Source organism: Dreissena polymorpha, chromosome 3, assembly GCF_020536995.1.
Source record: "Dreissena polymorpha isolate Duluth1 chromosome 3, UMN_Dpol_1.0, whole genome shotgun sequence".
NCBI classification, from domain to species: domain Eukaryota; kingdom Metazoa; phylum Mollusca; class Bivalvia; order Myida; family Dreissenidae; genus Dreissena; species Dreissena polymorpha.
Window position 1 is genome coordinate 29,094,969 of NC_068357.1, and position 26,446 is coordinate 29,121,414.

General features: G+C 34.3%; 1 protein-coding gene across 2 annotated transcripts; it reads right to left on the bottom strand.

The window, feature by feature from the left end:
- Nucleotides 1–1,484: 1,484 nt before the first annotated feature.
- LOC127873459 (uncharacterized) lies at nucleotides 1,485–26,312 on the bottom strand. 2 transcript variants are annotated; one of them, XM_052417342.1, is made up of 3 exons: nucleotides 26,199–26,312; nucleotides 3,590–3,730; nucleotides 1,485–2,846 (listed from the first exon to the last, which is right to left on the bottom strand). In XM_052417342.1, the coding sequence occupies exons 2-3, from the start codon at nucleotides 3,688–3,690 to the stop codon at nucleotides 2,237–2,239; spliced, it is 711 nt and encodes a 236-aa protein (XP_052273302.1). In that variant the 5' UTR covers nucleotides 3,691–3,730; nucleotides 26,199–26,312; the 3' UTR covers nucleotides 1,485–2,236. The 2 variants fall into 2 exon arrangements, with proteins under 2 accessions (XP_052273302.1, XP_052273301.1); XM_052417341.1 differs by lacking the exon at nucleotides 26,199–26,312 and adding an exon at nucleotides 4,403–5,177.
- Between the last annotated feature and the right edge of the window lie 134 nt (nucleotides 26,313–26,446).

Below are 26,446 nucleotides of genomic sequence, written 5' to 3' on the forward strand. Positions count from 1 at the left end.
CAGAATCTCATTATTATGCTTTATAATTAAGTCAAACCACTATTACGTAGATCTCAACTGTATCACTATGGAAATGTCCGAGTAACGCCGCATGAGCAGAAAGTATAAAAGGGCGCGTTTCTTCTATGAATAGTCAGTTGTACTGCCGACTTCGTCGAGTTAACATCGCGAAATTAGGTAATTAAATTATATTATTAACATACATTAGGGACTTTGGGCACATAGAGACTGGCTATCCTCTTCAAACGTTCTGAGAGCCTTGAAGTTGGATTCCTACCCCTCAGCAGCCCGGGTCGCTAATAGTTGATATATAAGTCACATACCTTCACACAACACTACAAGGCTCCATACCTAGGGTAACGAGTCACACAGACTCGGAGTCATAACGAAGTGTTCCGAGGTCATAGGTCTCCATACAAAGTCTCGAGGTCATAGGTCTCCATACATAGCTCCGAGACATAGGTCTCCATACATAGACCCGAAGACATAGGTTTCCATACATAGTCTCGAGGCCATAGGTCTCCATACAACGTCTCGAGGACATAGGTCTCCATACATAGCTCCGAGGCATAGGGTTCCATACATAATCCTGAGACATAGGTCTCCATACATAGACCCGAGGTCATAAGCGTAAATAGTGGGGTTCGAGGTCATATGAATATAGCATTTGATTACATTTGATTTACTGTTCCAAACCAATTAGTGTATTAATAACCAATCATAAAGCAAGGTAGCTTGAGGAAAATTTTATACTATTATATTGTGCTTTGGGTTATTGTCTGAACCATACTATAAAGACCGACGCTCGGTCGAAGACACGTTACAAAGGCACTCCTAGATTTTGCGCGATGAGGGTAGCATCGATATTTTTGGGATAATTTTTTTCGCCGATTATTTATTTTTCTTATTCGATAAATTGATCAAAATACTTAATAATGCACACACATAATTGATACAATTGAATCATATCGAAAAGTATTTGTCATTTTAACTTTTAATAGATATATATTTTGAGCAATTTCCAAGTTGATGAGTTATTTCTATCGACATAATTATATTCGTTCTGCTTGTGACGACCATATTATTATCAAAGCGTAGTAACATTCTGATAATGCACACATTCCTCTCGAGTCTTTCCCCCTTATGAAAATTTTTGATGTTCTTGAGCGCATTAGAAATACACATTTTCAGCGCAAAACATCGTTTGTTCGAAGATGGAAAAACATCATTTCATTTTATATATTAACGTGAACTTTAAGCTTTCATAATTGCAGTTAAATCTGTGAACACTTTAGTTAATATCTCACAACTAAAGTTAACAGCGAATTCAATGTTGGAGGAATGCCTAACGCGGTCTCTATTTTCAACTTAAGTAATACGTTTATAAACGAAATGAATATATAATTAATAATCCGTAAGTATATGTTCTGCGATTCAAATATAATATAACAAAAACTGCTGTTAAAATGAAAACTAAAAAAAGATACGTTTCGTTTTTACAAAACGATACCAGCGGAGTGACAAAACAGAAGAATTCATTCACAACAAATATATGCGAGCAATTGACCAGGAACAAATCTAGTAACGTTTGAAACACAACAAATATATGCGAGCAATCGAACAGGAACAGATCTAGCAACGTTTGAAACACAACAAATATATGCGAGCAATCGAACAGGAACAGATCTAGCAACGTTTGAAACACAACAAATATATGCGAGCAATCGAACAGGAATTGATCTAGCAACGTTTGAAACACAACAAATATATGCGAGCAATCGAACAGGAACAGATCTAGCAACGTTTGAAACACAACAAATATATGCGAGCAATCGAACAGGAATTGATCTAGCAACGTTTGAAACACAACAAATATATGCGAGCAATCGAACAGGAATTGATCTAGCAATGTTTGAAACACAACAAATATATGCGAGCAATCGAACAGGAATTGATCTAGCAATGTTTGAAACACAACAAATATATGCGAGCAATCGAACAGGAATTGATCTAGCAATGTTTGAAACACAACAAATATATGCGAGCAATTGAACAGGAACAGATCTAGCAACGTTTGAAACCAATTTGAGCCTCTCTATGAAGACGGTGCTTAGCGCATGCGCGTAAAGTGTCGTCTCAAAGCACTCAGGAACGACACTTTCCACAAAAACTGGATTTTTGCTAAAAAGATCCTTCATATTAACGAAAAATACAATAAAAGCGTATGTTGTTGTACTTAGCACACGGTTTTAACAGGTTTAGACAAGAGGCGCCGTGGCATTGGCTCCCCATAGTTGATTGCCCAGTCCCTTGGTTTCGTCTTCTCATTGCGTTCTTTCATCTCTTTAACAAGTAGTTTGAGGCCCCGGAGTTTCTCCCTTACCGTCGTTCTTGGAGCGCGTGACTCTTCTATTGGCATCTCTTCTATAAATTCCAGCACTTGTCGGTGTTTGTTCGGCGATGTCGGGGGACGCAAGTCCTTGCATCTGCTAAGTAATTGTTTATAGTTGCTCACCACCGAGTACGTTTGAGGTTTTGGTAACACGCTTAAACTGTTGTACGTCATCGGTAAAAAGCACGGAAAATGACGACAGCGCAGCGTAGTGTTCGTTGAATCGAAGAGGCATGATTGGCAAATTTGGTCTCGCGGTATTCCACCTTGGCGGCCATTTTGAAACCTTCCGCTCTGTCGACTGGATGAGCGTGACTCGATTAGCGCGGCCGATTCAATTCTGGGTAATCGATCTGGAAGTCGAGTCGGTTCATACTCTTCCATTTCTTCCTTTAGAGATCGTGTCACCTTCAGCAGCTCTTTAGATTCGCGGATGAACTTTGTGTTAAGCACTCTGAAAAGTTATACAAGTATGTAAATGATGGCAAAATTATCTGTCTGTTTTGCGTTTTTTTCAATCACAACAGTCGATTGTTACCTTTAATCCGAGCTATTTTCTGTACCGAGACCAATTCCAATGAATCACTTATGAAACCAATACACTAACAACACATCTGCACAAAATTATAAGCATAAAAAGAACTTAAGTGCGTTTTAGCCGCGTCATGCAAAAATAGTTATTATGCCATATGCGGTAAGCGTAGCTCTAGACTAGTCTGTGAAATCACGCAGTGTAGCCAGAAGCTACCCTGTCCGCAAATGAGATCAGAATACTTTGCGTTACATTGTATTGGACAGCATAGCTCCTGGCCACACCGCACAAACCCATTTCCAAGGCTTTTTATTTTAATATCTTTATTTTAAGCCTAGAAACTTTGCACTGATATTCACACCGCTTGTAACAAAAATCGAAATAAAAAGTTTGTTGTGCTGTTTATCGTGCGAAATTCTAGTATTTCAGATATTCTGCAGAACGTTCAACCGACAGTTTTCAATGTTACAAGCTAATTTCTTGTTCAATATTTATTTTTCATGGTCCGCAATCGCAGCGATACGTAAGGAAAACGTAAGTATTTATCTCAAATTTATAGAAAATTTGCTCTTAAAATAAAAAAAAGAGATTATTTTTTGTAAGGGGCTATCCCTACAAGCCCAGCTGGCCCTACAAGCCGGCATAGCTCCACATCCCCACTGTACCGTATCTTGTCCTCAAGGAGGCGGTTGTGCACCTCGTTGACCCTGCGCAGGCGCAGTGTGGCCGTGTGTTTCTGCTTTAGGATCTTCAGGCTACGGTCCATCTCGCTCTCATCCTCACAGCGACGCCGCGGAGACGTCGACCTGAAACGTAGACGTTACTTATGTGACGGTTCAACGTAGCGTAACTTAATAGTATGGAGCTGTAAACGTAGGCTTTACGTTCACGTATAGTAACGTAAATGAAAGGGACACGTTTTGGTACCGACGTAAAGTGTTATTAATATCACAATATAATGGCGTTGATGTTTTCTTTGAGAGACGTTAACGTAACGCGGAGGAGACGTGTAACGAGGTTAAAGTAAAGGACTGAGCAGAAAATACGAAAGTTGCGCTTGACATTTGTCAGTAGAACATAAACGATGCACATTATGGCCAGGCTAAATCAGCATAAATTATTTAAGAATAAACGGCCATGCAAGTACGTTTAAGTTAATAGTAACACTATGTACTCTTCACGCTACATATATGTAATGGTTAAAAAAGAATTTAGAAAACAAGGCTTGTCGACATTCATAGCTTCCATTTGAAACATACGGGCAAGGCATTTATAATTTAGACACGTAACCATCAACAACTGCCTCATTGCTGAATTCTGCTTTTTTTTTAGTTTATAAATAGCTGACAAATAACTATAATAATATTTTTATCATATAATAATAATAATAATAATAATAATAATAATACAAATAATAATACAAATAACAATAATAATAATAATAATAATAATAATAATAATAATAATAATAATAATACAATTCTTTGGAGACTTCGCTGTCAGCTATGGACGTTGTCTGTGACAACACGGACGGTGTTTTCGATTGACGTGATGACGTCAGCTGTGAGTTCGAAGAGACGTTCGACTGACGTGACAGTGTTTGACGTGGCGTTGCCGTCGTTTGTCCTAGAGACCCGAGGTTCAACGGCGTCATAATAATCCGCGACATTATGTTTGCTGGTTGATGTTGAAATCTTTGAGTCACGTACAACCAACAAATGTTTGGTTGCTAATATATGTTAGAAATGTCTACAGCCTTAATAGTAAGCGTGTGAAATTGCGAAAACTAATTATTCAACGAAGATATCTGGTCATGTTGGAGATACATAATTGCAAACAATCTACGGTATATCATTTTTAAATAATTGCTCTTATTGTAATATCACTTTTTGTGAAATTCAGCAAAGCTTAATTTCATTCCAACTGTTTCATTTATACGTAAGCCAGAAACGTATTTTATACGCTCTAGAGTGTTTTCAATAAAAGTCCACGTCGTTCTGATTTGTCCTGTAAATATTCTCGCACCGATTTGTTTGCCAGATTATTAAATCCACGCAAAACGAGATTAACCAAATTCGGCAGGGATCCTTTCTGGATGACCGCTTGTGCACGACGCTGTTTATTAGAGTTAGAATTTGTTTATATAAATCCACTATTTACAAAAAAAACTGTCAACATTTTGTTTAGATTCATTCCGCTTCAAAACATTTCGTTATTAAGCAAACGCAGTCTGGTGAATGCCCCATTTGAAACATAACACATGTTCAGTTTCAACATCGGATAATGCCTAATCAAACAGAATGTTCTTTATTTAAACTCAGTGCATTGAGTAGATTTGTATACCGTATTTGTTTGCGGTGTTAGGTTGATTTGTCTCGCAGCACTTTACGAACCATTTAACGTTAAAGCGACATTTTCGCTCTGTGGATTAAAGCAATAGTCGGCACATCTACTGTACAACAAGGTTTGTCGTTGTGAATACTTGCGGACAGGGATCCGCCTTAAAGAATCCCAAGATAATTAGAAAACTCGATTAAACATACACGTATCATTATTGAAGAACGAAAAACGTTGTTACTGCGATCATTCACAATCGCTTATTGTGGTTTGTGTTATTATTTTAACAAGTTATAACTTTATGCCCAAGCACGTTTGGCTTTACAAAATCTTGCTTGATCTTAAGACATTTCTTCACAGTGAATGCTTGCGATGATTAGCCTCAGGCTGCCACTCGGGATGAGACTTCTCTATAAACGCAAAGGAGCACAAAAAATAACGAAAAACTCTTCTTAAATTAGTAAACACGGTTGTTTAGAGCAACGTCGGACAGTAACTTCATGTATTATTTTAAATCTTTTTACGTAGTGAAGTTTCATATCGCGACCACGTTATGATATACATATATACAACGAAATCAGCGTCCTCACCCAAACGCCATCGTAGGTAAAATAATTCCTTCACATATAAAATGTGCTTTAATCTATCAATTATTTCAAGCTGGTAATTCACTGATACAATTTAAATATAATTGACAATTATCAATTAGTGATGTGGCATCATTATTTTGACTTCATGTCGATCTTATTTCAACAAGAAAATCTAGTCTAACCCTTCTAAAATGTAAAAGATCTTTGTTTAGGAAGAAACAATCAAATGTTCAATTACCTTTTTGTGCATTTATAACGAACATCTATTGACACCGACAAAAATCCTCTACATCAAAAATAAATAAATAACTACATCCTCTAAAGCAATATTTCCGAATGTGCAGAATATCCGATGAAAAAAAAGCGGCAACAGTCTTTTCATGGAAAACTGTAATACATACCGGTAGTTAATGAATGCGTTCTGTTGCTTGAAGGTCGACCCCACATTGATCATTTTTGAGCTTCTTCATTTCAGTATAATACTCGGTACGGAATCGACCGACAAAAGCTTAACCAGATCAGACTCACTTTATGTGTAATGAACTTTTTGGAAATGAAAGACGCCCGGCTTGATTGAAACAATCGATATACCTTTAAATAATTGTGCAATATTAAAACTATATGTTTAATTCAAATATATTTTGGCTCCATTTTTTACGTATTGTTAACAAAGATTTGTTTTTGTTTATTGATTGATCTACACATGTAAAGTAATATAAACAATAAACGTTATGTAGAGAGAAAGTAAGACAAACATTAAAGGTGAGCATAGCCTCTTAATTGGCGATTGATGTGTCTTTAACTCTTTAAATTTGTATCATATAACATAGGTGTGGTGATTGATTGTCAGGTGAATATTTCTAATCAGTACCGTATCGATTTACACAGCTTATTGCTACCCAAAGACAATGCCAAAGTCACGCCGAACGGGTGTAGGAGAGACTCGGTGATATCTGGTTACATGACACAATACAATATCGGGACGAAGTTCATTTGTATTATGCTAATATGAGCGTCAGACATTATATTTATTACAATCTTACTATCTTCATATTTTCCTGGCATGTTTTATCATGTACTAAACATATTCATTAAATAAATAGATTGCTATCAGTATATGGCTATCTAACTGTCGTCGTGTAATAACACACAGGAATCTCAGAATTATTTTAAAAATACAAACGTGGCCATAATAGTATGAATCTATAATCCAATGGAACTCCATCATCATCATCATCATCATCATCATCATCATCATCATCATCATCATCATCATCATCATCATCATCATCATCAGCATCATCATCAGCATCATCATCATCATCATCATCATCATCATCATCATCATCATCATCATCATCATCATCATCATCATCATCATCGTCATCGTCATCGTCATCGTCATCATCATCATCATCATCATCATCATCATCGTCATCATCATCATCATCAGCAGCAGCAGCAGCATCACCATCATCATCATCAGCATCGTCATCATCATCATCATCATCATCATCATCATCATCATTATCATTATCATCATCATCATCATCAACATACCATATTCTTCTTCTTCAACAACAAAAACAACAACAAAACCATCAGCAGCAGCATCGTCATCAATAACAACAACTCGCCCGCAATCCTTATCATCGGCACCAATATTTTCTCACCCAAAGTTACTCTTACATATTTGAATCTTGTGTCCTCTCATCACAGAATTAAATACCGAACACACTTTTGATTTCATTTGATTCGAATGGATAATAAATCAATAATAAGAATGGACTCGCATACGACTTACAGTAAATTACAAATGTATGTGTTATTTTTGTACCTTTATATTATTGGTGTAGATAAAATCAACAAAAGACGTCTACAAAAAGTTAGATAAACGCAGGCTCTAAAATAGATTTTTTTCATTCTTAATAAAAAGAGTATTGAGTATATTTATCATTAAACGGCCGATATTTCTTAACTGCCCCGTTTGCTTTTCTTTACCGACTATAAGAAAATTTATGTATCGTCGCCATTATAGGAAAGGCGGAGATGAAAGAGAACGTCGAATAAAGAAGATTTTAAAGGACTTGTTCACACAGAACTGTTGCATCATTTTAAGTATACATGCATTAATGACGCATTTAAACATTGGTAATAAGTAACCTAAGTTTTTACAACGAATTCACTTAGTGGTGTATGTTTTGTAACTACTTCAATGTCATATTAGAAGCTTATCACACCATTGGGTTCACAATTTTTCGTTTAACATGAATTATACACCGCGCTAAAGCTACAAAATGCTACAATAGATAAGAAACCATCTGACAAAGAAACGTATGCATTTCTTGTTTAAAAAAATGTACATTTGTTAAAAATAAAACGGAGAAATCGAATGTTTACTAGTTTACGAGGCTGAGAATACGTTTAAATAGTGTTCATTAAAATAATTACCGTTTATTAATGTTAAACTGGTAAAAAAAATCCACCTGAACGTCTTGTAGTGGATCATCCGATTATTGAATAGCGCATTCAGAGCAGTCTCATAATATATTAATGTATTTACTTCATTGTAACTCGATGAACAGGCGACGGCATCAATTGATAACTTTTTTATGTTCTTTGTGTGGCACACAATACCCTCCCAAATGGTAAAAAAAGAGATCGACAATAGAGATCAGATAAGTTGCGCGACATCGAAGTTAACGAGATTTTATCTTTATCCGATTTAAATATTTGTCATTATCATGTTGTTATTGACATTACTGCAACAGAGCGTTATTCTTTGGCCAAGAAACACTACTGGGCTTTGAAAATCACTTAATATAACGCCATGGTGGTCATTTCCGATACATCGGAACTTATTTAACGTTGATCGATATTTATGCTTGCCTATAAAATGAATTGATAAATAAGAAAAAAACATCTAAAACAAGAACTTTTAAATCTATTTATTTATTTATGCTATGCTAAAATTCTGGACTTCTTTTGCGTGTCTATGATAAAGTGATATGATTACTTTGTTATGATCCTATAGACATATCAGCGAGTCCATTATATGTAAGCATTTTTTTTCAAAAAAGACAATACGCTCACTCAACGTTAAAAACAACACAAGAATAATAGAGTTCGTTTTGAACAGATGATGTTTCATATGGGCCCTTTCCTCGTAAACACCAGTTGTGCAATAATAATAAAACTATTTCATAGGAATGTGTACTGAAATAACGCAAAAAGATCACTTTCAAATAAAGCATAATTAAAATTAATCACAGGCAAATGTTCTTCCGTCAGATATCAAATATCCAACAAAGCATGGACGCAACACCTTTTGAATTCAAATGTTTCAAAACATTAATTTAAAAACGTTGAACTTAGAAATATCAGGAACTATTTAACGAATATAATTTGTTATCAACGATTTCTTTTCACAAAGTCGCCCATTTCTTTTAAAGAATAATTTAACAATAGGCTCTTGATGAGACCAAAAAGCAGAAACGCATTATTCCAAACGTGCATTCGTTCACCCTTGAGTACATTTAGTGAGCAATACACAGTTTCTAAAATAGTTAGTAAATGTGCAGCAATTTTCCATATAAAAAAGCAAACAAAAAGCCAAACAATTCGAACAAAAGCACCTGGAATTAAATTATAATTATAGAGCCACCAATATACAAATTATCTCTGGAAGTATGGGAGATTTTGGTGGTTATTGAACTTAGCCTCAAATTTATGCTAACATACAATTTCAGAAATCTTGGTGAAGATCAGATGAAGGAAACCATAAAGTGCGGACTTACTGACGGACAGTCGGCCCTTTTGTCTTTCGTCGGGCCATACAAATGAGACGCGTTCTGAGAAAACTGGGCATAATGCATGTGCGTAAAGTGTCATCCCAGATTAGCCTGTGCAGTCCGTACAGGCTGATCAGGGACGACACTTTCCGCTTTTATGGTATTTTTCGTTTAAAGGAAGTCTCTTCTACATGAAAATCCAGTTAAGGCGGAAAAGGTCGTCCCTGTTTAGCCTGTGCGGACTGCACAGGCTAATCTGGAACGACACTTAACGCACATGCATTAAGCCCAGTTTTCTCAGAACACGACTCAGATAATTTGCTACAGCCCAAACCTTTCCGTTTTATTGGTCACATGAGACTAAAGTGTTTGAATCGCACGCAGCTTTCTATTCAATTTAATAAAATTGGGTTAACTTGTTTTCGTCATCTTAATGCAATGTATTAGTGACTGGCCCTTCATGGAATATTTTTGCCGTTTGATTGAAATTCAACTATTGGTAAAAGGATTACAAAGAGTTATACTTTTAATCAATATTTATTTTATTTATGTGAATTATGTTTAACGCCTTAATTATATGAGAAAGCATTTAACTGCTATGTCAAATTTGCTAAGCTACTTTAAATTGGTATCCTTTTAAGATGTCCTATTACGTTTGAGAAACATCGGTTGATATTAAAAAAGCGCAACACTAAAACATACATTTTAATAAATTTACAAATACAGCTCAATTATCTTATTTTTTTCACTCGTTTCACTCCATTACTTGATTATATTTTTAAATTGAAACAAAATGTACGACGGCCATTATAAACGTAATATTTAAACTGTCGCATGCTACACATGCTTTGAAGCAAAAATCCCCACGATTGGTCAAGTGTGTGTCTTATGATCCTACATTTATCAAACACATTTCTTTTGTTGAAATAATTGGCTTTTTCGAGTATTTATGTTATTCCTTTTTGTTTTGATACAAACGTACCAATATAGGTCTAATACGATTTAAACTTATAAGCAAATTTGCTCACATAATATCTTTACATCAATGTTTACATAACAAACATCTCCGATATGAAGTTGACATTTTAACCATGACGGGAAACATACTTTGAAATACATTAAAATAAGATCGTCTTTAAGAGGCTTGCATGTTAAGTTCTATTAAAATGACTACACAAATATTGTTCATTTCCTTTCAAACGCATGGTCGTTTTAAGGTAATAGAGCTCGGGCTAAGACTATGGTTCAAAGCCAATAATATTGTGAATGGGACAGGTAGGTTGAACACAGTCGTTAATTTTAAATTTACCACAGCTGAAGTATAACCGGAATGCCGTTTTTTTTTTTCAGGCGTTTAACTGCATACAGTATAATTTACGTCATTGGTATGCACTTTTACTATTTACATATAACCGGAATAGTCCGTACTGCTAATAAATACATATTCCTGAACGGTTGGGACTCTGGTGACTACAGGTCTGGTAAATCCCCCGAACACGTTCAGCGTGATGAACACCGAACTTTATTAACAAGATATCCCACTTGATACCACTGTAGAATTCACAGTAATATTAAATGTGTGCAATCCATCAAGTAATTGGTACTTGCATGCCGAAGATGCATCACCTGTATTACTTCGAAATATGTTGTAATCGAAGTCACTACAAGACAATGATTTAGCGACACTAACTTTTTTATCTGCTCATCAGAATACGGCCATAAAATCGTATTTCTTTATCAAGTTGACAAACCTGTTCTTCTCGAAAAAATGTATTGCTCATTAAAGGCAGCGGTCTGCACTAAGTGTATTTCTCATGAACTAGTTCTGCATTTTTCACAAAAAGCATAACTTATTTTGTAAATAGACTTTAAATACATGATAAATACACTAAAGTATTTTTCTGTATTTTCAACTGTATCAAATGGGCATATAATGCACATTTAAGACAGTGGTCTACACTTAGTGTATTTCTCCTGTTCTTTTGCATTTTCACAAAAGTACATTACTTCATTTGTAAATAGATTTGACATAAACTTTTGATAAACTTAAGTTCTCAATTTTATGATAAAGTGTTTTTTCGAACAGATAACTATTATGGAGTATTTACAGTATTTTCAAATGTATCAAGTTAGCATTTAATGCACATTAAAGGAAGAAACAAAATGCAGTGATACGTTAAATGCGAAATAATTATACTTTGTTTTCGAGAAGAGTGCTATTAAGCTGAAACGTGTAAGATTTTTGAAAAGTTTATAACGAAATTTATAATAGTATTGTTGATCTTTTTAGTTTCTTGGACACGGCATTATCGTATGATTATCATGTGTGCAGAGAACAAATATCAAGAGGATATAATTGCCAATTTCAATTCAAAATGTGAACTTAAGTAAACTTAATAAAATACACCGATAAGTTTGTTTCGTTTAAGAATGCTTTCGTTACCGCAGATGCAATGTGTACCTATTGTGTTAAGATTTTAATTGGGAACCGGTACATAGCAGTAGTTAAGTTTGGGACTACACGGCTTATTGGAGGCTTTTTTGGAGGATATCAAAAAATTATTCAAACATCTTTTTTTTCTTCAGAACACAATGTTCGCCGCATATAAAAAACAATTACTGCAATTTAAAGTATTGCAAAACACTAGCAAGTGTTTGACTTATCCAATAAATTAAAGATATTTATTAGTAAACGTATGGATTTCCCCTATAAGCTGTGTCAAGTACTCGGAATGCAATCAGAAACACAGAGATATTAATATCACACTCGCGTCTGAACAAATCTCCTGAAAAGAAAAAGACAGCGGGAAACGGAATAAAAAAGAGTTGCTTAATATTCGTATGGTCAAATCATCATCAGAAGCATCATCATATTTTCACAAATTTCAACGACGAAATTCTATTCCTGAGAGTTAAACTTCTACGTTTGCTACTTGGGTACAATACTTTGTCATCATGGACGAAAATTCCACTGTAATTTACGACACTATAAGTCCTTCTTACGACACAGAACGGTTCGTCTGATGAAACGGAAGGTGTATAGACTAAATTAGTAGTAATATTTCGCTACTGTTTGACATAAAATAAATCATTAATTAGAATGGACAGACCGATGGATTACAGCAAATACATCATTATAGTTGCATTTTATTACTTTTATATTGTTTGTGAAGATAAAATCAACAAAGGTTGTCGACGAAAAGTAAGATATAAACTGATTCAAAATCACCGTGAAATAAAACAGCCCTTTCAAAAATTATAGATCATTGTGTGCTTTTATCTTTAAACTGTCGATCTGTTCACATCTAAGTTTGCTTTTCTCTACGGACTATACGATAAAATGAGATGTATCGCAGCCAAGATTTAAAAAGTCAGAGATGAAAAGAGCTCGTAGAATATGCACCGTTTAACCCATTTATGCCTAGCGTCTAGAAAAAAGGCCTTGGCGAACAGTGTAGACCCTGATGAGACGCCGCATGATGCGGCGTCTCATCAGGGTCTGCGCTGTTTGCTTAAAGGAATTTTTGTAAGAAATATTCTAAATATAGAAATAAATATACTAGACATCCCTAATTTTGGAAATAAATTGATCCAATTGAGAAGGATGGGAGAGTCCACTAGGCATAAATGGGTTAAAAGGACCTGTTCACAGTTTTCGAATGTTTGAAATATGCCATCAAATGCGGTTACTCGACAAATTCAAGCATCAGAAATAAAGGTCTCAATCATGCGTTACTAGAAATTTGACAGTGAAAGTAAAATTAAACATTTTTTTAATTGGAATAATCGATCATCTGTAAAATTTTATTAAAAAGAGAAACTTATCATTTTATTTGTAACGGATATGCCCTAAAAGTTGATACAGAAACAAACTGCGTATGAACAATCTTCTAAATAAGTATTTATAACTGGCGTTAAACTGTGTAATGCTTTGCGATGTGATGTCAAAGATATAGTAAAACATCAATTTGTGGATGTTTGTGATCAAGCAAATTTTAAATTTGGTAAACATTAAAAAAGTATATTCTACTAATAGGGATATCGTCGTTTTAAAACTAAAATGAATGAAGGAACCTTATTTTGTATTTAAGTTTGTTTACTTATTGGTAAAATGTTATTTACTTCATGTCTGTTATGACCAAACACCATTAACGCCTGTTGCTTAAGCTAAGCTTTATCACTTATATGAAACTTTTCAAGGCATTAGTTGCAAATAAATAACACTTCTATGCGAAACCCAACTGCGATACATATTTCCACAGAAGATTAGATATACGAAACAAAAACTAGTAACTAGTGAATAACAATTAAAACGAATCGATATGTCCTGGTAACAGTGTTCGCATCACCGCTAAATTTCACTGCTTCCCTGGGATTTAGGGCCTATACAAATGCTGCGTCAAACATTGATTGGTTGAGTTCCAATATTTTGGTCCGGTTATAGAAATAGAAACTTATTTTCATCAGTTCAAACATTTCCTTACTCAATAAATTTACTTTCTTTTCATCAGATAAAGGTATAACACTTTTGCTTTGGAAAGATTCAGCCGATTGCTTTGCTGATATCGGATAACTACAATCTTACGGATTTACAATACTGTTCGAACAAAAATTACTCAACAGTCTGAAAACGTACATTAGTTTCGTATATATTCTTAATACAGTTTTCATTAATATGCTATAAGTAACATCTCGGAAAGTTATTCAAGATTTATTACTTTTTCTAGCCAGACAACAACAACTTGTTGATTGGAAAATGGCCTTAAAGACCACAGTCTGAAATACAACAGTTTACGTCAAGTACTGTATTGTTCAGAGTGAGTTATCATTTCGACTTTTCTACATAAAAAACAGACTTATTAGGTAAATATTTACTCATTTACTGTGAAATTGTCTCTGCGATCATATTGCGCATGTATTAATTTATTCAAGCAGCGTAAGAATAGATAAATGCATTAACTGACTTGACAATAACCCAATTAACAAGCGATCACCAGTGCATTATTATTATCGACAGGCGATGGGACCGCAATAAATGACATGAATAAGTTCTACTTATGGCGCACAATTCCATCTTCTCAAATGACAATAAAAGATGAGCTCGCATAAAGAAACCGACTGGTTGGTATTACATCTACGCTTAAGGAACCTTATAGCGAACTTTGTTTTCCTTTTTAAATGAGCATGTTAATGCGTATTTTAACCAAAATCAAATAGTAGTGTATTATGAATATATCATGAAAAGATCAAATACTGGTAAAACAGACCGTTGTTTTCTTCTGTAAGGCTTACGAAAATACCAGTTTTCAGAATTGCAAATAAGTAATACCGAATTGACATAACGTAATAAGAAAACGTACATCGAACATTTTATATAATATTACGAATCAAAATCAAATAGTGTTCGGTCTTTCATTAAAAGAACAACTTATAGTGGTATAAGCAACAACAATAAATTACTTGTTTAGATAGATTGCATATTTATTATAAACTTTAAAAGTAAACACTGAAGTAAGAGTCGTCAGTGATTATTCATATCGTACCTGATGGTTTAATATGATATCCTTTCCTTTACCGCTAAAGCACAACAGGCTCTTAAATATGCTGCCGGTTAAACCCCAAAAAGCATTTGCGTTTGCTTAGTATACAGTGTATACGGGTAACTAACGCTATCCAGTTAATATGCATTACATAGTTTAGAATACAATGAATTTTAGATATAAATATCAGCACAAAGAAACATTAGCTGCAGCGAGAGGAGAGATCCTGTATTATATATACCACGTGGTCCGTTATTTAAGGCAAGTATAAACCAATTTACAGTACGACAGAGTACTATCCGAAAATCAACCGTCACAGCCTAATAAGCATACTCACGAATTGTGCCAGTTATTAAACGAGTCGCGTTCTGAGAAAACTGTTGATTATGCATGTGCGTAAAGTGTCGTCAAAGATTAGCCTGTGCCGTCCGCACAGGCTAATCAGGGACGACACTTTCCGCTTTTATTATTTTTTTTTAAAGGTTGTCTCTTCTACACGAAAATCCAGTTAAGGCGGAAAGTATCGTCCCTGATTAGCCTGTGCGGACTGCGCAGGCAAATCTAGGACGACATTTTACGCACATGCATTATGCCCAGTTTTCTCAGAACACGACTCAAATAAGCACGATGTCAGCTTTATACTGCCCGTTTATACAGAAACATTTTTAATGCACGAAGAGGTATGCTCGAAAAGTTGCGCTCGGATTTTGACACACAGAATTACGTTCAATAAAACTTGTCTACAAAACTAAATAAAAAATATCTATAAGATATTTTACCGACTTTACCGAATCGTTCTATCCTATCATAGCGTCATTTTTTAAATTTGAATGTTGAAATGTCAAATAAATAGAAATTATATATGTGCGAATGGTTACCGCAGATCTCGATTTATCGAGATTCGTTAATGATTAGACCGATACAAAAAGTACCAACGGAGCTTTCATACGCCTTACAACTACAACAAATCAGTATTTGTCCAATGGCAGTTCTTTATATCAATGTTTACAAAACAAATATATTGAAGTTTAAATTGTAACCCAAGGCGTGAAACATGTATTTTGTAATACTCATGTACTCTCAAGTACTCTCGTTTTTTTTAAAGGTGTATTTAGTCTGCTTTTACTTGTCATCAAGGTTCGTCGTTTTTATGGAACAAAATGTCATTTTCTTGTTAACCTAAAACCGCATAACTCCCAATAAACCGTAATTAAACTATGCCGGCATAAATTACCAGCATAATATCCCCGCTCCATATATGTAAATGCTTATTACCGGAATGGTACATGTTCTTAAATTGAATGCAGTTTCTTGAATAAGGGTCGCTGCACTCGCGAACAGCACTCCAGAAGGTTTAGAGGGCGATACACAGCGATCTTTATCTACAAGATAGCCCACTTGACGCTACTTCAGAAATAACAGTCCGATCAAACATGCGCAATCACTCCTGATTATTTATTGGCACTTACTTAGTTCGATTGAAGTTCATTGCGCTCGTTCTATAAGAAGTTAGAGAAGATACAGAACATACCAGGGTTATTCATGCTGATCCTGACAAAGGTTTGGCGCTTTGTCTAATATTTTTTTCCATCAGAAAATAGGAGACGACATAAAGGTAGATTAACCCATAAGAAATTGGAACATAGGTACAATTTCTGAGAGATATAAAAAGCTATTCGGAATGGTAAACAAAACGATACGAATACCACATAAACGTTGACAACATTATATCGTTCATAGTGAATCTGAAACTAACAGCAGAAAAGTTAATTGTGAAATCACGATGAATCAAATTTCATTTAACAAAAATTACGAAAATTACACACACACAAGCAATACTAAGCGCAGCACAAAGCATTCTTAAACAAATGAACTTAATTGTAACCACTCGTCGACAACCATTAGTACATCGTCGAACCATTCATCAGAATCGTCAGGGTTCACCGGCACGGTATTCGTTACAGGCCCACCACCGCAAAACGCACTCTTAAACACAAAATGCACGGCACTGTCTTGTATGCTTGAATTCAGGTCTTCAAGACATCACTGCATACGTAGAATTAAAGTCCCTGGAATTCATCAATCTCAATGACATCACTGCATACGTAGAATTAAAGTCCCTGGAATTCATCAATCTCAATGACATCACTGCATACGTAGCCTTAAAGTCCCTGGAATTCATCAATCTCAATGACGGGTCTGCATTATCAGAATATGATTGCTTGTTAAACTCTTCTTGAATCACACTCGGTTCATTGCATGTCCCAGTGTCAAATTGTTTCAGTTTTCCGTCTGCATTAAGCGTTCTGGAATGAGTTGACCATTATCGATTCATCCTTTCATACTATACTTTTGCTAGATTTGTGTATGTTCATTCATATAAACTTGTTCTGAAGAAATAAAGTTCTCAAGCAGTCTTCCGCGTCCAATTGCTGGAAAGGGGAGACCACATCTATCGTCATAAGTTTGAGCTTAATTATCACCATTACAGGCTTCTTTAATGTGGATCACGAAAGATGATCAACTCCGACGTCTTTATAAACGGATAAAATATATGGTACATGTACCCTTCTTTTGGCGTCGATCTTTAAAATATCCGAGTATTTACGGGCATTTTGTCTTCAGAAAGAACCTACGTTTCCAGTAACAGGAAAGAGAAGGCCACACTCTTTAAACAATCGCTTGTTGTTTATATACGTTAAATTCCGAATCTTCCCAGGCGCCGTCAATAACATGTTCTTTCGCCACTAAACAAGATTGATTGTCAAACTTGCTTATATTTTGCTTTTTATAATTAGTTGTATTACCTGACCTTATGAATTAACCCAAATCAGGCGTTGTATTGACATCCTCCTCGAATGGTGAAACACAAAAGGATTCTTGGTTTTCTTTGGAAATGCCGACCTGTCCTCTCAAATCTTCGATTTCAACAGCATCCAGTTTTAGGGTGTGGTATTTAATCTGATTAACCCATGCAATATTACCACGGCACATATAAACACCCAGTGGATATTTTAACTGCCCAGTGTTGCGTATATGGTACTTGGATAACCAAAACGAATATTTTCCGTCATCAGCTGTAAGAAATACACCACGTATTCCGCTAGTAACACGATCTTGCTGTATCCAACGACACGCCCATCACATTCCAACACAAGGTGCTGTATCAGGTGGTAAGCTTTACCTTTCTCGGCACAAACAACTACGGAGGAACGGGAGAAAACGTCAGAACACTCATCGGTAAAGATCACATGCGAAGAATTATGGAGAAGAACAAAGCCGTCCGTTGGTGAAGACGTTTACGATGTATAGGCCTCATCCTTTGTTAGTCGGCATCACTTACAATAAGGCAATCTCTCACCTGGAATCCCCGAGGGATTCGTCGCGGGAAATTCACATAAAATATGTTGTCAAACAAAAAGTTAAAAACGAGAGTTTTAAATGTATTTTTCCATACCATATCTAGCGTTGAAATTTTGGCTATAGCTATAAGGAACACTGATTGTTTATGGGTTAACTTTATTTTATGGGAATTTAAGAAAACAGCTTTATCTTCATTGTCAATATTTGTCATATCGAAATAACTGTAGCAGTATCGTTGTTTGTTGGTCAGTAAACAACGTTGGGCTTTGAAACCACGAAGGCTTACGTCCGAATGGCCATTCCCGACACATGGGAACTCAACATTGATCGATATGTATGCTGCTCATAAAAATGACATCGATTCTAACATGACCTAATGTATAATGATAAATTTATTAAAACTAGATCTATTAAATATGTTTATGTATTTATTCTGCGCTAAATATCTGAATGTCTTTTTGCAAATTTATTATATTGTATTATCACTATTGTCGTTGACAAGCAGTTTTATGGACATGCGTGTTTTTCGTGCTCTACATGTGACCTTGACCCTTGAGGTGAGGAAGATGGTCGATACACGCGACTCGTTGTCTACTCATTGTGGTCATGTGTATTACTTATTTTTTTTATTACTAGATTAATGAAAAATGTGAAGTACGGACATGCTGCTCTTTGGCCAAATTTGAACTTAAACCTTTTAGTCTCACCCAAATGCTATGCGATAGTAACCGGCCTTTAATAAAAATATTTTAGCCGTTTAATTGACTTCAAATTGTTGGGAAAAGGAGTACGTAGAGTTAAACGTTATCAATATTTATGTTACCAATGTGTATTTATAACATCAACCGACGACCATAATAAATTTAAAATTTAAATTGTTGTTGAAATAATTATGGAATTTCTTGTGTAAATTTACATAAATGTTGTTTTGATTAAAAAATACCAACATAGATTGTTTACACTAAATCCTAAGAGCAAATATGCTCAAGAATACATTTGCATCAATCTATACAAAACAAACATTATCGAAGGGAATTTTCCATTTTCACCAAGGCGTGAAACATATACCATGAAATATATTGGCAGTTACATGAGTTGCCGTGATGTCAGAATCAGCATATACAAATAAATCATTTTATTTAATTCCATACCATACAGCCCTTCTCGAAAAAAGTGTGTTTTTTACGTATTAACTGCAGCGGATTGCATTAAGGGTATTTTCCATATGCTTTTCTGTGTGTGTTTTTCACAAAAAGTGCCTTTATTCATTTGCAAATACATAGAATGAAAATACACAATTATTACATTTGAGTGTCTTTATTTTATTTTACTTTTTTATTTTAATTGAACAAATACACTTGTAATGCAGTTAAGTGTATTAATTTGGGAAAAATACAAAAACAAATACTTTTTTGTCCTGTGTTTTCAAGCGCTTCAAATGCGAATTAAATGAACATTATACTGGGAAAAAAACAATGCGAGTACCACTACATTTAATGCGAATTAATTACACTTTGTTTACGAGAAGACTGCTATTAAGCGAAAGAGATATAGATCTTTAGAAGATCTATAGAAATGTCGAGAACGAATGTTATAATAGTGTTGATGATCTCTTTGGTTTCTTGGACACACCTTATCAAATGAATAGCATAGGTGCAAAAACAAACGTAAAGAGGATATCCTTGCCAATTTCTATACAAAACATGAACATATGTAAAGAATCAATACACCGGTAAGTTTTATTTCTTTAAGAATGTTTCATTAACGCTGATGTAATGTGTGCCTACTATGTTAAGATTTTAATTGGACAAGCGTATCATAGCAGTAGTTTAGTTAGGTACTTGTAAGCTTGAATGCAATCCAAAGATATGTAAATAACACCACGTAGCAAACCTCTTAAGAAAACTAAATTATAATAATAGTAGTAATAATAATAATAATAAGCATCATCATCATCATCATCATCATCATCATCATCATCATCATCATCATCATCATCATCATCATCATCATCATCATCATCATCATCATCATCATCATCATCACCATCGTCAACATCATCATCATCATCAATGTTCTCATCAGCAGCAACGAAATTTTATTTCTTAAAGTTAAACTCACACGTTTGCTACTTGTGCACAATCTCTTGTCATCATAATGGATAAAAAAATCCAATAAGATTCACTAAACTGAAAATACCCAGGTCTGTCCGTCTGTGGTAACTAAAGGTATATATTCTAAAGTAGACGAAACCGTTTGACATAAATATAAATAATTGATTAGAATGGAAAAGCAAACGGATTGCAGCAAATACATAATTGTAGTTGCATTTTATTACCTTTAAATTGTTAGTGTAGATAAAATTAACAAAGGGTGTCGACGAAAAGTCAGATATACACCGATTCAAAGACATCGTGAAATAAAATAACACAATCACAAATAAAAGACGATTGTGTGCATTTATCTTTAAACTGTCGATATTTTTACAGCTATGTTTGCTTTTCTATACGGACTATAAGATAAACTAAGATATTTCGCCGCCAAGGTTGATTAAACAGAGAATAAAAAGCTCGCCGAACAGCCCCGTTTAAAGAGACTTGTTCACATCTTTTAAATTTTTAAATTTTGCCTTTAAATATGGTTATTCGAGGGATATAACCATCGGAAATTAAGAACTATGATTATAAACTAGCAATTTGATTGTGAAACTATATTATAACTTTTTTAAATTTAATTATCGTAAATGTATGACTTTGGATTTTATAGAGAGACTAATCGTTTTATTCGTAACGGATGCTCAAAGGGGCCTTTTTACAGATTTTGGCATTTTTTAACTTATTCATTAAATGCTTTATATCGATAAATGTAAACATTGGATCGTAAAAGCTCCAGTAAAAATTCAAGAATAAAATTAAAAAAAGGAAAAGAACATTGCCCGGACCAGGTTTCGAACCAGTGACCCCTGGAGTCCTGCCAGAGTCCTGAAGTAAAAACGCTTTAGCCTACTGAGCTATTCCGCCAAGTACAACGTATTTTATACCTTATATAAGCAATCTTCGTAGTTTCACAAAATTTAACGACAAAAACAGAACTCTCCAAATTATTCAATCGTTTCGCGTTGCAACGCTTTATAATTTTTAGGTTTTAAAATCGTCAAAAGATGCATATAATGGCTATATTAGACCATGGTAAATGTTCAGTATTACTGTTTCCTCACAAATATCATAACTAAAACGAAAATTTGCGAATCTGAAACAACTTTTTTCAATTTTGTCAATTTACCAAAGCGTGAAAAGATCCCTTTAATCGATATACACGTTTAGGCCCGAATTTTTTTATTAAATGATTTTCGGATTTTTTTTCTATAAGTGTCGGGTAGGAGGACGGGAAAAAAAGATGGGTGACCAAATATGCACTCATTTTAAAAACTTTATGGCATGAAGTTCTCTTTACTAAGCAACCACAGTGATTTTTTTTCAAACATGTTGATGTGCAAAATGATTACAATCAGACTGTAGGTCTTGATTTGCAGTTTTTAAATTAGTTTGAATTTAAAAAATATCTTAACTGGTTCAAAAGTTATGCAATTTTTTCACTTGTCTATAATAAACTTTTTTGGTGATTTTTTGCTGAGCATTTTGGTCATAGTTCCTGTGCGTTTTGCGGACTTCGTGCGTGGAACAAAACAACTTTATTTCATTTTGCTATCATCTGAATTTATTTTTTTGTTTTGTCTTATTTGGTTGAAACTTGCCATCTCTATGCGGTTTTTTCACAATGAATCCATATTTTGCATTAAAAATACTTTATCTCAACAAACAACAAATAAGCTATGGAGGTTTAAAAGAAACATTTAATAGTTTATTGTCCAGTAAAAAATCAATATCGCAAACAAATACGATTTGCATAATAAAACGCTTTTCATGGGTTACACTGGCCCCAAAAAAGTTGTTGCTACTTAATCACGGTGTGAAAACCGCCGGTAATTCCAACTTTATTAAAAAGGACAATCATTTAAGGAACCTTACTACATTAATGCATAATGGCATTGACTATATTTACATTAGTTGAGAAGTATGTTAACCCATTCATGCCTAGCGTCCTGAAAAAAGGACATGGCAAACAGCGTAGACCCAGATGAGACGCCGCATGATGCGGCGTCTCATCTGGGTCTACGCTGTTTGCTTAAAATATTCTAAATATAGAAATAAATATACTAGACATCCCTAATTTTGGAAATAAATTGATCCAATTTACAAGGATGGGAGAGTCCACTGGGCATAAATGGGTTAATACATAAATAATAATAAGTACCTTCATAAGTCTTAATAATCTTTCTTTTTATATAAATAACTTTTTTTCCACTTGATAAACCAGATATTAAACCAACATTATATAATGACGTTAACAGTAATGTAACAGTTTGCTGCATAAATGTTTCAGAATTATTTATTAAAATCTAGAATCACACAAATATACATCTTCTGAAAGGAAAAATAAATCAAACATCAGAAAATAAAGAATCTCAATTCAAATTGTTAAACAGTTACATTTGGTCATTTGGACATGATATACATCAACTTCTGTTTATTATCAAATTTCGCAAATTCTAAAACAACACCTATCGTTTAAAAGTTTTCTGTTTAATAGCTGTGGTGGTCGATTTCCAGGTTCAATTACATAAATATTTTTCACATCTTTTTCTTGACAGAAAGGCACAGGATAATTGCCACCATCCATTCTTGTTGTCTGAAATAACACAAAACATATTTTTATAAATTATATACAACAAATCAACACATAAATATCACTATCTTTAAATGTCCGAATTTTAACATATCCGAAATATAGTACATCGAGTAAAAGACTTACTTTTGATATCAGAAATAGTTGGTATCTTAATTAAAATATATCGTTCCCAGAACATTATAATAATGGAACTGTTAAACATAAATGCTCACAAATGCCTGTTGAAACAAGTTAACATGTGTTTTTGTCATGGTATTGATTAAAGAAATAGCGTCCCCAATAATCGTTATAATTATTGATCTTCGTGACAGTTTATCCCAGGATAACATAATTGAAAGTTCAATGTCATAAAGGAGGCGTTAATCCGATAATAACCCCCATAAACTTGACTATTTTTTTTTGACATTCATGGTTTGAAATTGTTTTAAAAACTGTTGATTTTGCGATTTTTGAAGTTTTGGTACGAAACAATTCGGACAAAACCGAAGTTTCGTACCCATTTCGTACCCATTGAAAATAACGAAAAAATACATATTATATGCACACATTTTTCACTACAACTGCATTAAACAACACATAAAATTTTATTCTCTAAAATATGGCCGTATTTGTGCGTAAAATATAGAAGGTTTAAAGTTGATAGGCGTAAATGGGTTTCGTATTTCGAGCACCTGCTAAATTTAAATCGTTCTTTTCTTAATTGCTTTCATAATAATTTTTAGTCATTTGAATGCTATTAATTTTATAAAATTGTAAAGAAATAATAAAATATTTACTTACAAATCGATTCCATTCCGGATTTCATTTGACGGTTGCATAATTATTGGGAAATATTTGCAGACTTTGCTGATGAAAGCGTTGTACATAACGTTCTTGCACAAACAATGATGGCGTAGCTTTTGGTAAATTCCAGCACATGCACATGATGAAGGATGTTCACGTATTAATGTGGGTAATTAAAACTGGGTTTATTATGATGATTTATAACTCATTTGAACTTTTTTTTAAACCCAGCAAGCGTTTCGTGTTTAAAAGCCACCTTTTGGCATCCGAAAAAAATCGAGATTTTTTTTTTTGGTTTCGTCAAAAAATTGGAGTCGGCGAGTCCGAAAATCATTTAATTAAAAAAATTCTGGCCTAATATTAAGAAAAACAGTCACGTTCAAGAAAGGATCTGCTGGATAACTGTCAAATAAAACGTTGTCGCTGTCGTGATGCTATAAAGAACCAAAAACTACGTACGGATAGTGCAACAAATGTTATATTTTATAACGTAAAATGCAAAGCTGTTAACATTTTAATAAATTGAAACAGTATTTTTGTCCCGTTACCAGAAATAGCATCGTTTTGAAAATTAATTGCATACAGAACCCTCATTCACCTTATCACTTCTTGCACAAGCCAAGCATAACATTAGGTTTAGCACATATTCGAATTTTGTCAAGGCATTAATAAGTTAACATGACTAACACTTCCTTGCTAAAAACCATACATATACATATTGCCATAGAAGATTAGTTATATGAAACATAAATATTATCGAGTAAATGTTATTGTTAAAAAGGCCTATAGCGAATCGATAATTGAATGTTCGCATTAACCCAGTGTTCTCCATAAAAATTTGAGTAGCCAATTAAATTTTTGAAGAAGCCAGAGACAACGAACTAAATCGGACGTTTATGCGCTGTTTTGAATTGATATTTTGGGGGAATAGTAGCCGGCATTAAGATTGTAAGTAACAGGTGAATTGGCCGGCTTCCAGTGCTTTCAGAGAACAATTATTATCTTAAAATTTCACTGCATCCCTTGGACTCAAGGCGTATTGTTGAGTCTCAAAGTGATTCCGTTGAGTGTCAATATTTGATTCTGGTTATTTACGTTCAAAAAAGTTTTTCATCCATTGTCCACCTTTATCCAATAATATTGTACATGTATTAATTTATTCAAGCAGTCTAAGCATAGATAAATGCATTAACTGACTTGACAATAATCCAATTAACAAGCGATCGTCAGTGCATTATTATTATCGACAGGCGATGGGACCAAAATAAATGACACGAATAAGTTCTACTTATGGCGCACAATACCATTATCTAAAATTACAAAAAAGACGAGCCCGCATAAAGACACCACGGTAGTTGAATGGCATCTACGCTTAAGAAATCTTATAGCGCCCTTTCTATTTCTATTGAAATAAGCATATTAATGCGTACTTCAACCAATTCTAATAATACTCCCCATTGATGCTAAAATGTACCAAATGCCTTATTATTTCAATGGTGCATGGTACCCTTTTGGCACAAAGGAGGGCGATATAAAATTCATGTATTTTGAATACATCAAATATTGGTTTATATATAAGTCGCGTTCTGAGAAAACTGGGCTTAATGCATGTGCGTAAAGTGTCGTCCATTATTAGCCTGTGCCGTCCGCACAGCCTAATCACGGACGACACTTTGAGCTGTTATGGTATTTTTAGTTTCAATGAAGTCCCTGCTTACCGAAAATCAAGTTAAGGCGGAAAGTGTCGTCCCTGATTAGCCTGTGCGGACTGCACAGGCTAATCTGGGATGACACTTTACGCACATGCATTAAGCCCAGTTTTCTCAGAACACGACTCATATAATGGTATATGCCTAACTTAAGCTTAAGAAAAAAACATATTTTCATATTTGTGATGAATTAACTATAAATAAACGTACACAGAAGACGTAATCCGAAGCGTATTATCTAACATTAAGTCCTATTACAAGCAAACATTACTCGGTCTTTAATGTAAAAAAAGCCTATATTCGTACAAGCAACAGAAAATGCACATATTCAATGCTGTATGAATTTTTTTTGGGATAACAATTCTTATTGCATGTTTAAACTAAGATGTATCAGCAACTGTTCATATCAAACCTGATGATTTAGTGTAATATCCTTTCCTTCAGCTCTTATGCACTCATACTCTTTAAAACGATGCCAGTTTAACCGCAAAAAGCAGATGCGATAGTTTTAAAGGTGCATTCGTGTTTGCTTATTAAAGTTTATACGGATAACGTATAATCTCCTGCTTATATGCATTCCGTATCTTAAAACATGATTAATTCCAGAAACAACGTGTAACTTGAGCTTTAACGGCAGGAGAGATCCTTTATTATAGCACG

Excerpts from the sequence above, each read along its gene's own strand:
- LOC127873459 (XM_052417341.1), bottom strand. The coding sequence starts at position 4,593 with ATGTCGCGGATTATTATGACGCCGTTGAACCTCGGGTCTCTAGGACAA. Across the intron at positions 3,731-4,402 it reads AGCGAAGTCTCCAAAGAATT|GTCGACGTCTCCGCGGCGTC; the intron begins GTATTATTATTA and ends TCTACGTTTCAG. Across the intron at positions 2,847-3,589 it reads CTCCTTGAGGACAAGATACG|AGTGCTTAACACAAAGTTCA; the intron begins GTACAGTGGGGA and ends ATAACTTTTCAG.